The sequence below is a fragment of the Pteropus alecto genome, unplaced genomic scaffold (genome assembly GCF_000325575.1).
Source record: "Pteropus alecto unplaced genomic scaffold, ASM32557v1 scaffold103, whole genome shotgun sequence".
NCBI classification, from domain to species: Eukaryota; Metazoa; Chordata; class Mammalia; order Chiroptera; family Pteropodidae; genus Pteropus; species Pteropus alecto.
In genome coordinates, this window is record NW_006436288.1 from 718310 (window position 1) to 732335 (window position 14026).

At 37.2% G+C, this 14026-nt stretch overlaps 1 protein-coding gene across 1 annotated transcript in view; it reads right to left on the reverse strand.

Annotated features, from left to right (window-relative positions):
* DUSP16 (dual specificity phosphatase 16) overlaps positions 1–14026 on the reverse strand; it is a 66749-nt gene that overhangs the window by 26196 nt on the left and 26527 nt on the right. Inside the window, exons 2-3 of the mRNA XM_025047397.1 lie at positions 11010–11603; positions 9943–10081 (exon numbers count right to left, since the gene is read on the reverse strand). Coding sequence (XP_024903165.1) covers positions 9943–10081; positions 11010–11237 — 367 coding nt within the window. The 5' untranslated portion in view covers positions 11238–11603. The remainder of the gene's footprint in view (positions 1–9942; positions 10082–11009; positions 11604–14026) is intronic.

A 14026-nucleotide genomic window follows, 5' to 3' on the forward strand; every position in this document is an offset into this window, starting at 1 on the left:
GAGATGTTGAAATGTATATTTCACAATAAGTGATATATTTTAATTACTTTAAGAGTAATTATTTTCTGCTTTAGTCTGAAGTGACTGATTCAGGCGACTTTGTTCTCTAGCAACTTAAAAATTTAAAAAGACTTAAGTATGGTTAGAATTCTTCCAGGGTCAGCAGACTATACATGGAGAGTTGAAATAAAAACAAAAATTAAAGCAACATATTTTGTATCCCCAAAGAAAGCAAACAAAAATATGTGACTGTCATATTCCAATACATATAGGTTGGTCTGGGCAAGCCATGCCACACAGGTTTGATAAATCATTTCTAGGAAGGTGGAGAGCATATCATGGTTTTCTCAATGACATTAGCAACATTCCATTGATGTCCCATCTACTCAAGTCTCCACTGAGCAGCACTGAATCAATAAGCAGCACTAAAAAGAAAAATCCCAAGTGATATAAAGCATTAATTTTAAACTCTTATTCCATCCACTCCATCCACTCAAGAGGAAAGCGGACAAATATACACTTCTGCAGAGACCCTCCAGGAAGCATGACAAGTGACCTACATCTCATAAAACTTGTCCCATAAATAACAAAAAAGTTCACTCTATATTAAGCAACTCTATAATCACCTGGCACAACAGGGGAGTGAGAAATTCTAGCTAATCTAAAATTTAGATTAACACAGTTATCATATACGCAGTAAGTGAATTTTAAAATTTCAAAGTACTAGTATTAAAATAATCACCAAGTACTAAAATAATGCAACTTACAACTTCTTGTGAATACCTAAATGTTATTATTCCTCAAGATAACGTTATCTAGTCAATTCGATTGGCAAAATCCAGAAGTGGTGTTTAGTAGAGTTTTCAGAAGATGTAGTGATATTTTTACTATTTTATTGATCTTTCAAATGGGCACTACACAGCTATGCCCAGAAATTCCTTCCCTAAAATGCACACACAGAGCTAGGCAGGACTCTTAATAAATGCTCTCATACAAATATTGGTCTGAAGAATATAACCAAACTAACCAATCAAAAGGGATGTGACCAGAATCCACCACTTGGCTCATAAAATCCGCAAGTGCACTAAGTAGGAGTGCCAGCTTCACAGAGGCAACCCTGACTGGTCTTCTAGTAACGTTAAGATAGGAAGACAACAGCCAAGCAAACAGCACCCTGGGACATCCTGAGAATGATTCAGATGCCTCTACTTTCATCAGCACGAAAGGGGAGGTTATTAAGGGGAGATCGCATTTGCTCATTTTCACCTGAAAATCAAAGATTTCCAAGTCTGTGTTTTTGGGCTTCATGTTCCAAACTCCAATCAAACCTTTTCAATCCCCTTTGGTCATTTTCACTTGAAAGACTTATTAACACTTTTTAAATAAATTCAAAGCCATCATCTCCCTCTCATTCTGCATTCCTGTTCACGTGAGCCCCATTCTCCCAGGCATCTCAGCAACATTCAGTTGGTACACCTACAAACTGACTTACTTTTATAATGTATTTTCTATCTATTTTCCTGCTACCACCCTAGCCCATCACCTTTGTACTTCATTCTTAGATAAATTCATTAACAGCTTTCTCTGATCCACTTGTCCTTTTTCTAATGTTTCCACATGTCACAAGATTAAGAATTCTAAAATAAACTTTTGATGTATTCTCTGCTCCCAAATAGAATGAAACCCAAAATTCTTAGCCAAACATTCAAGATCCTTCGTAATCTAATCCCAACTGTCCAACCTAATTTTGCCTTACTTTTGGCAATTCAGTCCTTCCAATCCATTTTATATTTCCTTCTAAACCACAGGCAAGTCACACCTTTTCTACAGCAGCATATTCCAATTTTTACCATGACCAATAAAATACATTTTACAGTAAAGCCTCCTGAACACTCACCACTGAAACGAGTTTCAGATATACTCTCCCTTTACTGTGTGAGTTGCTCTCTGATAGCTTCAACACTGTTCTGTTACATTTTTAAAAAAAACTTTCCTGGCCAATGTATCTAGATATGGTCTTGTCAACTTAGAACTTCTATAAAATTAAGAGCAATCACCTGACAATAAGTAGTTACCACTGACCTGGTACTGTGAATTATCTTTGTGTATTGGGACCTCTTACTTCTCTAGTTATAATACACTGTGAACTACTTGTGGATAAGAATTAAGTCTCACATTTATTTGTAATCACCTCAGCATTTAGCATAGTGCTTAGCACATAATTAGAATTCAATAAATGTTTATTGAATCCTTCCTTGTAACAATGAATAGCTGTTGATGGACATAAGTCTTGTATATTTTTGGTGTTCAAAAGGATTTCCTGATTCCATTCAAAGCCAAAAGCTATGTTGGCATGGGTGGGGGCCGAGAATCTGCTTCCTATTCTTAGACGACAATGTCCCAGAAGACTCTCAGGGTAAGAGAGGTGGCACAGGGAAAGAAAAAAAGACATTTTTCTGCTACTAAAGGAAAAAAAAGGTAGAATTGGTGAATGCTGCTTTGGTCATCCAAAACCAACACTGAATCCTCCTCGGTGTGCTTTTGCCATACCAAGGGAACTCTATAAGAAATGTGAAGAGAAAATTTTTGTCCCTAAGTGGCTCAAGGACTCCACAATGGTTTGGAGTCCTGTAATACCTCTACGTCTCAGGAAATCAGGAGATAATGCTATGAGTCAAAAGGAAAAGTATGAGTCTGGTCTCTGGAAAGACTCTTACGAATCAAATTTGAGTAACGCATAAACTGTCCATGTATCATTACCATGGAACTCATTTCTCAGGCCTTTCCATGTGAAGCTCAAAGCTTTCTCATCTACTCTGCAGCAAGCTCTCCCATAAGACCACTTTTGTGTATTTTATTCTATGAACAGTCCTCATTTTTGACCAACTGCTTAGCTTCCCCAGAGGTTTCATAGAGCAGTGAGAAAACTGATACCTGTCCAGTCAACCAAACAGTAGAGACCATTAAATGAACAAACATTCATTTAATGAGCACCTACTGTGAGCTGAACAGAGTGCTAGATGATGGAGATAGTGGTGACCAAGACAGAGGCCCTCTCTGGAATTAACAGTTTAGTGGGACAAACTCGAACCAAATAATTAGAATAATTAACTAATTATGGTAGGTGGTCAAAGTATATATAACAGAGGAAACCAACTTTGCCTGATAGCTAGAGAACGCTTAACACCTGAGTGGAGAAGAAGAGGAGAGGGCCTCTGTGAAGGCCCGGAGAGATTGATGCTATAGGCTTAGAACCACTGAGATAAGGCCTAATGAGCCAGAATAAATGAACAAACAAACTGAGGGCTTAACGCAGTATTAGATGAAGTTACAGAGGTAGGCAGGAGAGCCACTGAAGGGCCTTGTAAGTCAGCTAAGGACTTTAGAATTTATCCTAAGGGCACTGATGCATCTTAAACTGGAAAGTGATATAATCAGGATTACATTAAGAACATAAAATAAAAATATAACTTTGGCTATAGTGTAATGGATTGGAAGGTGGCGAGACAGAGGGTGTGAGAAGACCAGTTCAGAGGCTCCTGGAACAATGTGAGGGAGGGATGATGTTGACTTGACTTAGCAGAAGAGGAGGAGGAGAGCAAAGGTCAGAAGAAAAATCTAGTGATTGAGAAGTGACCGTGTTGTCCCCAAATCGCCAATGGCTCACAATGCCCACCACAACAAAGTACAAATTCACCCTGCTGGTTTAAAAGGTTTGCATAATTTGATTTCATTTCTTCTTAATTCTCATTTCTCCCCTTCACAAAAATCCACTCTAGTCTCTTGCTTTCCCCTAAAATCTATGTTCATTCCTGACATTTTTAATCATGTTTCTCTCCCTCAGTTAGCATACCAAGGACCCTCCCCACCCAAATCTTACTCATCTTTTAAGGTTTGATTAAAATCCCACTTGTTATCAAATCTTCCCCAACTTTTACAGACTATACCAAGTCATTCCTTATCACTATGTCACATATACTTCAGCACATTATCACATGCTTCTGCTTTCTCCACTCTAGGTGTGTTTCACCAAATCAGCCACTAGCTTCTCAAGGGCAGGGGCAAGCCTTTTGCTTTTCTGGTATTCCACTCTCAGAGCCCAGCCCTGTGCCCAATCAGAAGAGTGCCCATCAAATACTGAGAGGCTGACTGAATGAAAAGGTCTGGACCTACCACTTCTCCAGAGCACACAGATAACATGACTGAGGCAAGAGAAAACTGATGTCACTGCTTTCATCTAGGCTGCTTTTGTCTGGTTTGTACAAAATATCAGGATGAGGAACTGAGGAACTATCTTTAGTTTGTTCTGCAGTTCATTTTTTAAAAGACACAGCCTTAGGCATTATATCTTAGCCACTGGTAGCTGGGAAGTAATATAAACTGGCTTACCACACACTGGCAGGTAGCAATTGGAGAAAAGATGATCCAGTTAGAATAACCTCATGCAAACAGAAGCTCAGAACAGAGCCAGCAAATACACAGCAACCAGTGAGCAAAACAGCACCTGTTTTTAGTCTGTTTTCAGTGGCACTCAGTCACTGTGGCTTTTTAAACATAAAATAGCCAATTCCTGAATAACTACAGTACTTTTATTAAAATCCATTAATATTACTCTCTTTTACTAACTATTACAGGATTTGAAATGGAATAAGTAAGATTTCTCTTCTCTAGACAAAGGGACAGAAGAAATCCCAAACTAGATAACAGAACTGATGATAACAATAGCATGTACAGCAAAACCCATAACCAGAAGGTTCAGGTATTGCTATACTTCCACTAGGAAGGACAGTAATTGATACCATTAAACTAAAGCTATACGTTTATTACACAGAACTGCTGACTAAATCCAGATCCCTGTTAAACTGCAAATGTGTAAAGTCAAACACATTTTTATTCACTCCTAGCTCTAACTACCCTAGCAAATCTAACTCAAAACAAATATGTTTTTGGCTTTTAACTACAGCAAACCTTAAGACCTTAGCTGTATACAGAGACTAAATGTTTACAAAAGCCCTTAGCAGTGTACCTAACGCTGTACCTAACAGTAAGTGCTTAATTAATGGTAACTTCTATCATTACTCAGAGCTATACTTCAGCACAGAACAGAGTAGTCAGACTTTTATTTGATGATCCCCTATGGCTAAAATAACTTAATGCTTTAAAATATTTTTACATACGGAATATTTTTTATACATTGCTCATTTCATAAAATGTGAAGTAAGAATATGACTGAAATCTACAGAGACTGAGAGAGAGCTACTACAAAAAGAGCCTTTCAAGATAAGCCTGATCTGAAATGGGCACCCTTGACTGCCAGTCCAGCCTCCTGATGAAATTCCAGAAGACTCTGGAATTACTGCGGATATGGGTTTCAGGCGCACAGTAAGAAAAGTGAGGGCTTGAGAAAGTCACTCAAGGGCTCTGTTATTTTCCTCATCTGTAAATGAAAGGGCTGAAGTCTGTGATTCATTTATGGTTTTTTGCTGTAGGATTATCCTGTGCTGCATCACAGGATAAAAATGAGTGCTGCAGAATTTAAAAACCATTATGGGTAGTTTCTGCTGTTACTCAGAGTTATAACAGTAAGAAAAGAGAGGGGGAAATAATAGAACAGTATTTTTCATCTGTAAGGTGATCTTGATTTTTACTAAATTAATCCATTTATTTTCTTTTCTCTGTTAGCACAAAATAAAAGTCCAAATTCGATAGTTTTTCTCTTCTTTATTTTCAATCTGGCACCCTCAGAAATATAATAGACAAAGGCAAGTAGAATAAAATGATACACAATGAATAAAAGGCAAGAAAAAATGATTTTTTAAAGAGAACTAGTTTTTTGAAGGTTAGTAAGACTAAAAAAAGTTATCAATAAGTCAACGTTGGCAACTTTTCTAACTCATAATAATTTTTTTACAGAAAGGCTACTTATATATAGAGATTCCACATGCATTATCTAATATGATCCTCGCAATAGGATCCTCAGTTAAAAAGTCATTTTTGTGAGACTAATATTTGTCACACCCATTCTGTTATTCCATTAATTCAAATTCTTAAATCTTGTTTTTAAAGATGGTTGTAAGACATGTCTTTGACTGTGTTAATTATAACTGACTTTAAAATCAACAAAAGTGGAAAAAATGTTTTGCCATTACCTATCCATCAATGATGATGGAGAACTTTCCAAAAGGATCTAAAGTCATTCTTTTTTGCTAAGATGAGGTTGCTACTGATAATTAAACCCTTTATTCCTTGGGAAAGGTGAAACAATGCTATGATTTGGTTTGACTTAGTTATTGAGAGACTAATGCCTAAATAGAACAATCAATTTACATGTAAATATATACACATAAATTATTTCAACCATTCTCAATTCATACGGATTCAAGAACTTGTATTTTCCTATGAGTGGAAATAGATTCCTAGAGCTACTAGCTCTTTATCAAAGTTCAGTATTTAAGGATCACCAAAATTAGCACTAATTGCAGGAATATTTTTATTAAATCTTAAAATCATGTTTAAATTTACTTAAACAGACTGAAATATTTTCATATTAAATACTTTTCCCATAGCAAGCTATATGCTTGCTCTATCTGAATAAATACACTTTGGAAGTCGTTTATGTCAAAACAATCCCAAGCTCTGCTACACTTCCAGATTAGTTTCACGGCTGTTTACTACTATAATTTATATCCTAAACTAATAAATCATAAATAAAATATAAGTGATATAAACCTACATGGAAGCCAACTTATATCAAATATCAAATATTTATTAAAAACTTAAGTGCTAGGCCTTGTGGGGAACACGAAGATGAACAAAAAGAGAATCAGTAGCGGAGTTAAGCTAAAAAATGAAAAAGTAACAATATAAGTTAAAGACGATTAGATAAAAATGAAAGATTTGAGACACGATAGTATATGGCTATCGAATTAATCATTTTGTTCAAAATGCTGACTGGGCTTAGAAAAAGGGAAAGTTAGCCAAGCATGGGTCAAGGTCCTGACTGAGTAGGCCCACGATGTGGCCAATATAGGCAGAGTTCATTGCAGAACCAGATTCAAAGTTTCAGGATAAGAAGGCTTGGAATCCAGGCTCACAGATAATCTGCTGTCAAAGCAGCTTTAAAGAACCTCTTTCATCTGCAGGGTAGAAGGTTTACCAGACTAGCCCTATCCCAAAAGCTGGACCTGGTCCATATTAACGAATTAAGCCTACTGCATTCCAGTAAAATTCCCCCTTTCTCCAATGCCCCCTTCCTTCATAAGCCTTCATTTTTTTATGTCCACGTAACCATGTTCTACAGGTAAGTTTGAGTCTTCTCATTTGGAGGAAAGAGATCATTATGATGCCTCTTCTATCAGCTCTTGAAGGGGAGTCCTCTCGTTCCCCTTCTCCAAAGTCATTTTTCTCTGGGTAAGAGCCTTGAGAATGGGAATGGACTTCGAGCCATGATTTTTCACTTCCATATCTAATGACTACAGAAATCATCTTACATACTTGATGCTCTCTTCTTGAATAATCTCAGAATAGCTGAAAGCTTTAAACTGATGGAGAAATTACTCCAAGAAACCATTTTTTCTATTATCACATCCACATGAGGCTAACAAGCATCTCTAACTGCTGAAAGCAACAGGGGTAGTTTGTAGTTTTCTGTTGTACCTGCTGAGAAGCTAGTGTGTTTTTCAACAGTTATTCCCCCGACCCCCACCAAGCAAAATATTTAAGAAACATTTGTGGCCAAGTCTTTCTTTCTCACACTCCTGGAACGTCCTAAGACCAACTGGACCTTGGCAAAAAAACAGGCTGCCAAGAATGGAGGGCCATACCTTCCCCAGCATTCTCTTCCACTGAACCTCATTTTTCTGTCTAGTCTGTGGAACAGACTCACTAACCAAGGAAATTTTCAGTTGGTCAGAGGCTTTCAGATGGTTGGGGAGGCTTTTAACCATCCAGAACTCTCTCTTAGGTGTCAAAAGAGATCTGGCTGCTCAGAAACTCCCAAACAAGGCAATTCAGTCCCTGAAGCCACCTCCTGAGCTAAAAGAAATACAGGATTCTAGGGTGTGATGATATGGTGCTATCAATACATTCAGTGTGGTTCTTGGTGCTACCGCGACAAACTTGTGTTTAAGCCTAAGGAAACATTTCCTTCATGAAGTGGGGATGTCAGGGTGTCCTGACTCAGTGTGTCATTCCATGTGTCCCTGGGGTTGATCTAGCTGATCGGACTGAGTCCTTTTTCTTCTTTGTCCAATAACTGGGCCTCCCAAAGCTATACATGACTAGTAAGAACCTTCCCAGGTAACAAAGGTGTGCTCTTTGGTAAAGAGGAGAAAGAGTATATAAGTAACTAAAATACCTGAGCTAGAAACTCAACATGAGCTCATTCCTCCACAGAATGTCTGCTTAGCTAAGTGTCAAGTCAGAGCACCCTCCACAGGGTAAAGTGTTTCAAACAAGAGTGAGGTGGTATAATCACTCTGCCATGAAGCACATCTTGGCATACCCACTTTAGGAAAAACTAGTCACACTAATAGGATTCCAAGGTAAAGTCCTTTATAGTGGCTACAACAAATATGAAATGAGTTCCTCAACTCACCAACTTAGTTTAGTGGAACTCTAATAACGGTTGTTGCATCAAACAGATTAATACTCCCAGTAAAAGAACCTATCAACAAGAGCCAGAACCAAAAACTGTAATTCTCAATTACAGAAATCTGAAAACTTCATTCTAAAGTAAAATGGCTTCACTTAAGGAAGCTAATAGAGAGATCAGACAGAATCACAGTATAAACGAAAGTTATGGCAATAGATGATTTGAAAGAAACAGGAAACTATATACTGGTTCATTGAGAACTGAAGCAAAGGCTGATAAGAGAGAACTGGAGATATGCAAATCTTACCTAAACTGCAGTATTTTGACAGTGTTCACATACCAATAACTGATTAATATTAAAACTGAAATGTTTATACTTCTAACAATTGCCAATAACATCAAGTTCACTGTACCCTCCCTTGCAACAAAAGACTATTAAGGCGTGAAAATGATACTATCGATATTTTTTTTTCTTAGATCACATTTTTTAAAGCCTATTACTGTGGTGGAAGCCTATTACTGTGGTGGAAGCTAACCAAACACAGAAGCTTTGTGTTAAAGGTGACTGTGCATTGTCAAACTGTATTCCTGCTCTGTGAGCCAGTGTGAATGAAAGAGCGTTAGTAATGTCTGCAAAACAGGGGAAGCAAAGGATGAACATTCTGCTTGGGAATTGGATTAGATGGAACTCCCACGCCGCTCTCCTTTAAGGCTAATGTGAAATATTTAGCCTTCCCATACACTTTATAAATCGTCTGGCAGCTTAGCATTTGCAAGTTAAGATTTTTTTTTCAGTTGTAAAAACAAATGAAAATACACAAGTAAATAAGTTTTAAACTAGTCCCCCTAATTATTAGAAGACACAGTCTACACACATTCTCTCCCTTCCTCATTGTTCACAATGTCTACAAATCGTGATCTTACTGCTGGAGTCTGCTTTAACTATAAATGTTTAATAACAGTTTGACATGAGAATACTGGTCTGCTTCTTGCTACAGCGGATGGGAACTAAGAGCAGGAGCTGAGATGTAGAGCATTTGGTGTTCTTAGATCACTGGTGAATGGGGAAATCCTGGACAGAAGCAGCTGGCTTTGAGCTATCTATCTATACAGGCATAGAGATCTATTTATGTGGCCCTTCTAACTAATTAATACCAAGGGAAGAGATATTTGAGCTAAGTCAAAAATACAGTGGCCATTGTGGAAGAATAACAGTATTCGAATTCAACAGAACAGTTACGTCAATAAAAGCTATAAACAAATCATCAAAGTTGTGATGACTGAAATACTGCTTATTCGTGGAGCTCAAATCAGATTCTGAGTACTTTCAGTTCTACCACAAGCCTTACCTGCAAGCAGGTGAACGGAGCTGAAGCTCTTCTCCAGTTTACCCAGAAGTACAGTGAGAAAACAGTCTGAAGACAGAGAGGCAATATCTTGGGAGCTTTGATCATAAACTACAACCCTCTGACTGCAATCAATGTCAACCTAAAATGCAAATGTGAGGCTGTCAGGAAAGAAGGAAGGCGAGAAAAACAATCCCATAAACTAAAGGTGCTGAAGTGAGTAACTGCTTCCTGTTTTAAATTAATAATCTGAATAAAAATGAGAGGCAGTCAACACAGCATACAAATGGTTTAAATGCTTGTAAAAATCAACTTTTAAAAGGTGACTTGATGCTATTTCTTGTAGATGTGTTCAAAACTCCTTGGTTTTAAATCTTTAACACTATAAAAGGGTACGGCACGTAAAACAAGCAAAATAAACGATACTTGAATCAAAGAAATATTTTAAAAATGGTTTCTATATAACAAAGAAATCAGTTGTTTAATAAAATTAAAACATAAATTCATTTTTATTCCTGAATAAAAAAAATAGCCTTACCTACCATAGAGATGATATTTTGGTATCCTAGGAATAACTCCTTTAAGATAATAAATACCCTTACGTCTTGACCAATATTATCTTACCTTTCCATAAATTAGTTTTTACTTTCTTTCCAAGCCAATAATTTCCTTTCAGTAAATTTGTAGATAATACAAAATAGTGTATTAACATATTATCAATAATATCCATGCTATTACATATTAATACATAATTATCAATAATTATCAGTAACTTGTTAATTATAACTTTTTATTAGTGTTTAAATTAATAAAACAATTTATCAAGTCATTAATGGGAAAACAGCACTTGACCAAGTTAAAACAAGTTAACCTCTCTGTATAGTTTAGAAATATTCTTAAATGTGACAATATGGTTAGTAAATTCTTTTAAGGTATCATAAGGTATCAAAGCTTAAAAAGCAACCAAACTTCCTCAAATTATTTTCTCCTTTTAAAAAATGAGGCTTCATTTAAAATTATTCCCAGTGTGTCCATTTATTTCAAAAGGAAAAAAAAAATAAAGCATTTACCTTATGTTTTGCTGAATGCTGGATGAGTTCTGTAATTAACACTTTGTCCTGTTGCAATCTTCGCTTCATAAGCTTGGAACAGTTGATATTAATGGCTTCCAAAATGTGGGAGGTATTGTATTCCACAAATGGCCGGCTATCAATTAGCAGCACTTTTTCCGTTCCACTTTCCAGCAGAGCCACCAACCTCTCAGTAACAATTTGAGTTCCAATCATCTCATGGGCCATGACAACAATAAGTTCTCTTTTCCCACCTCCTCCTTTAATTTGCCACGATGATGTAATGGTGGTGTGCTCAAAGGCTCAGCCACTCCATTGTACTAAAAATGTATGAGGTCAGGCTGGTGGTGACTGGCAAAAGGAGAGTTAAACCCATTTTCAGCAAGAGCCCTCCAAGTGAATGTCTCTTTTTCTTTCCCGTTGATGTGCTCTTGCAAAGGACTCCTTCCACAAAGCAGCCCCTCACATTTGATTCATAAAGAGATGACTGAAATAACCATTCCACAACAAAAGATGCTTTGGGGCAGCCAGTGCATTACATCATTCTTTACCTTTGCTCCCTCGCTCCAACAGCTTGACACTGGACTGAAAAGCCTACACGAAGAGAAAAAGACAGACAGAAAACAAAACATGGGGTCAAAAAAAGAAAGAGCATCAGATTAGAGAGTGTATGATTCATAATATTTACTCCATTAATTTAATTCCATACTTGATGCACTGTTTCATTTGAACAAACAAACAAAAAGGACAATTATGGCTTCAGAAAAGCATACAAATGATAATTCAGTTTTACCTCAAAATATAAAAACTCAAAGAAAACAAGACATTCATGAATTATAATCGCCGGAGGCCCAGAACTAAATGAGTTATATAGCATGTTAATTTCATGCTATAGATAAAAAGCTGCTTGAAGTATTATTATTCCAAATGGGTTTCCTCCATTTTCTTTGCTAATTTCTTAAAAACAACACAAAGAATAATAGCCTAAGACCACAGTAGCAACCCCCCATTATTAGGACAAAAAAAAAATCTTTTCTGATGGTTTGAGAATTACTATAATAGTAAGAGTGTGTGAGCATGCACATGCATGCACGCACGCACACCAAGGTGAAAATACAGCACACACCCCTTTAAATTGCCCTCAGGAAGGGGAAAAGAGGAAGGAAAATGGACGTTTCTATAAATTTCTGCTGTCTTTTAAGGAAGAGGAGGAACAAAAATGGCTGATATTCTTGTCATATCAATGCTGAGCTAACTGATGAGGCCCGTGCTGTACCCAGCTCCATCTAAGGCAGTCACAGCTATGACCCTGGCCAGTCCTCTCTTACTCCCACTCCTGGGAATTCCCTGACCCATCATACAGGCATACTCCTCACTTTCTTGTGCTTCATTCTTAAAGGAATGACTGATTCCTGCTTTAAAAAAATAATCTCACAACTTAACCTAGGATTCCAGATGAACAACCTAGACATACTGAGCCCTTCGTACTGGACCCAGTGCTACTCTGTGCTTGACCAACTCCTAATTAACACTAGTTAGAGTTTAGTGCTCATAGCTGGGATCTCAGCCTGACCTTCAATATTCTCAGATTCTTATTTCACCTGGTCCATCTCTGCTCATGTAAAATCTTTCACCACATTAAACTAGATGTCAATGTTGGCATTCAACTTCTAGAGAATAAACTATTTGATGGCAGAGGTTTTATGTTATATTTCCTTCCTCCAGAGTGCTTTGTACATAAAATATTCAATTTACGCCGTTCTAAGTAAAATCTTCCTTGCTCCAAAAACAAATTAAAGATGCTGAATACATATCCGATCAACTGATTTCAGATCAGGATGGTAGAGCCCTCAAATATCACTGGGTCCTACTTCCTAATTTTAGACTTACAAATTAGAAACTGAAGCATGGAGAAGAAGTAGCAGGACATAAAGAGAAGTGGTCTTGCCATTTACATGTTACGTAACTCTGGACAAATGATATAGCCTCGCTGAATCACAGTTTCCTCATCTATAAAATGTAGGTATAATATTGGCCTTGCTCTTCACAAAGCTTGTTTTGAGGACAAAATTATCAAAGTTCTTTAAAGTAAGTAAAAAAAGCAAATATGTATCATATAGAAAAAGGACGGAAAATGGTGAACAGAGCCTTGCATCTGGAATCTAAAAGACACCACTCAGAAGGTAAAAACAGAAGGAATTCCATCCTCCTATAGTCCAACTTCGACTAAATTGTGTCCTTTATACAGAGGCAGACACACACAGTTAGAAGGCACCTCAGAATCATTTTATTCATCCCCACATTTTACAAATCAGCTCCATAGAATACATTTGTTCATTTCTTGTCTTCATTATATTAATGTATTTATTTTTAGTATAGCTTAATGGCAGTGAGGTACAAAAGTCACCTTTATCTTCAACGGAAGAAACTAGAGCAGAAAAATAGTCCTAGTCAATCAACTAATACACTTGCAAAGCACCTGCCAAAAATATAGCACTGAATCAAATCTTGACTGTTCAGTGACACAGTTCATAGCAATGTAAGGTCCTGTACTCAGATCATCTTATTCATAAACAAGGGCTTTTACTACTGGGTTACCCTGTTTTCCCCAAATACCCGTTCCCATAATGAAACTAGACTGAGAAAGAATGACGTGACTTGTCCATGAGGGTGCCCAGGTGGCATATAAAGTGGAAATCAGAGAACAAGAGCAAGTTGACTCCAACAATGGCACTAAGTCTCCGAGTCTGATTGGCTCCATGCAGTGATAAAATCCGGATGGGACAAAGCAGTTATCTGGGTTAGCAGATCATGAGACAAAGAGAGGGAGAAGACAGCAAACATGCAAAAGTTGAATTAGAAAGTTCTCATCTTTGCTTCCCTTCAGCCAAATCTCATAAGCCCAAATCACTGAAACCAAAGATAGGGTAGGGCAAATCATTTTACTGGGCAAAAAAGGGTCATTCTTATCTAGAAAACCAGAGTCCGTAGTTCCAGATACAAAAAACCCTCTTTCC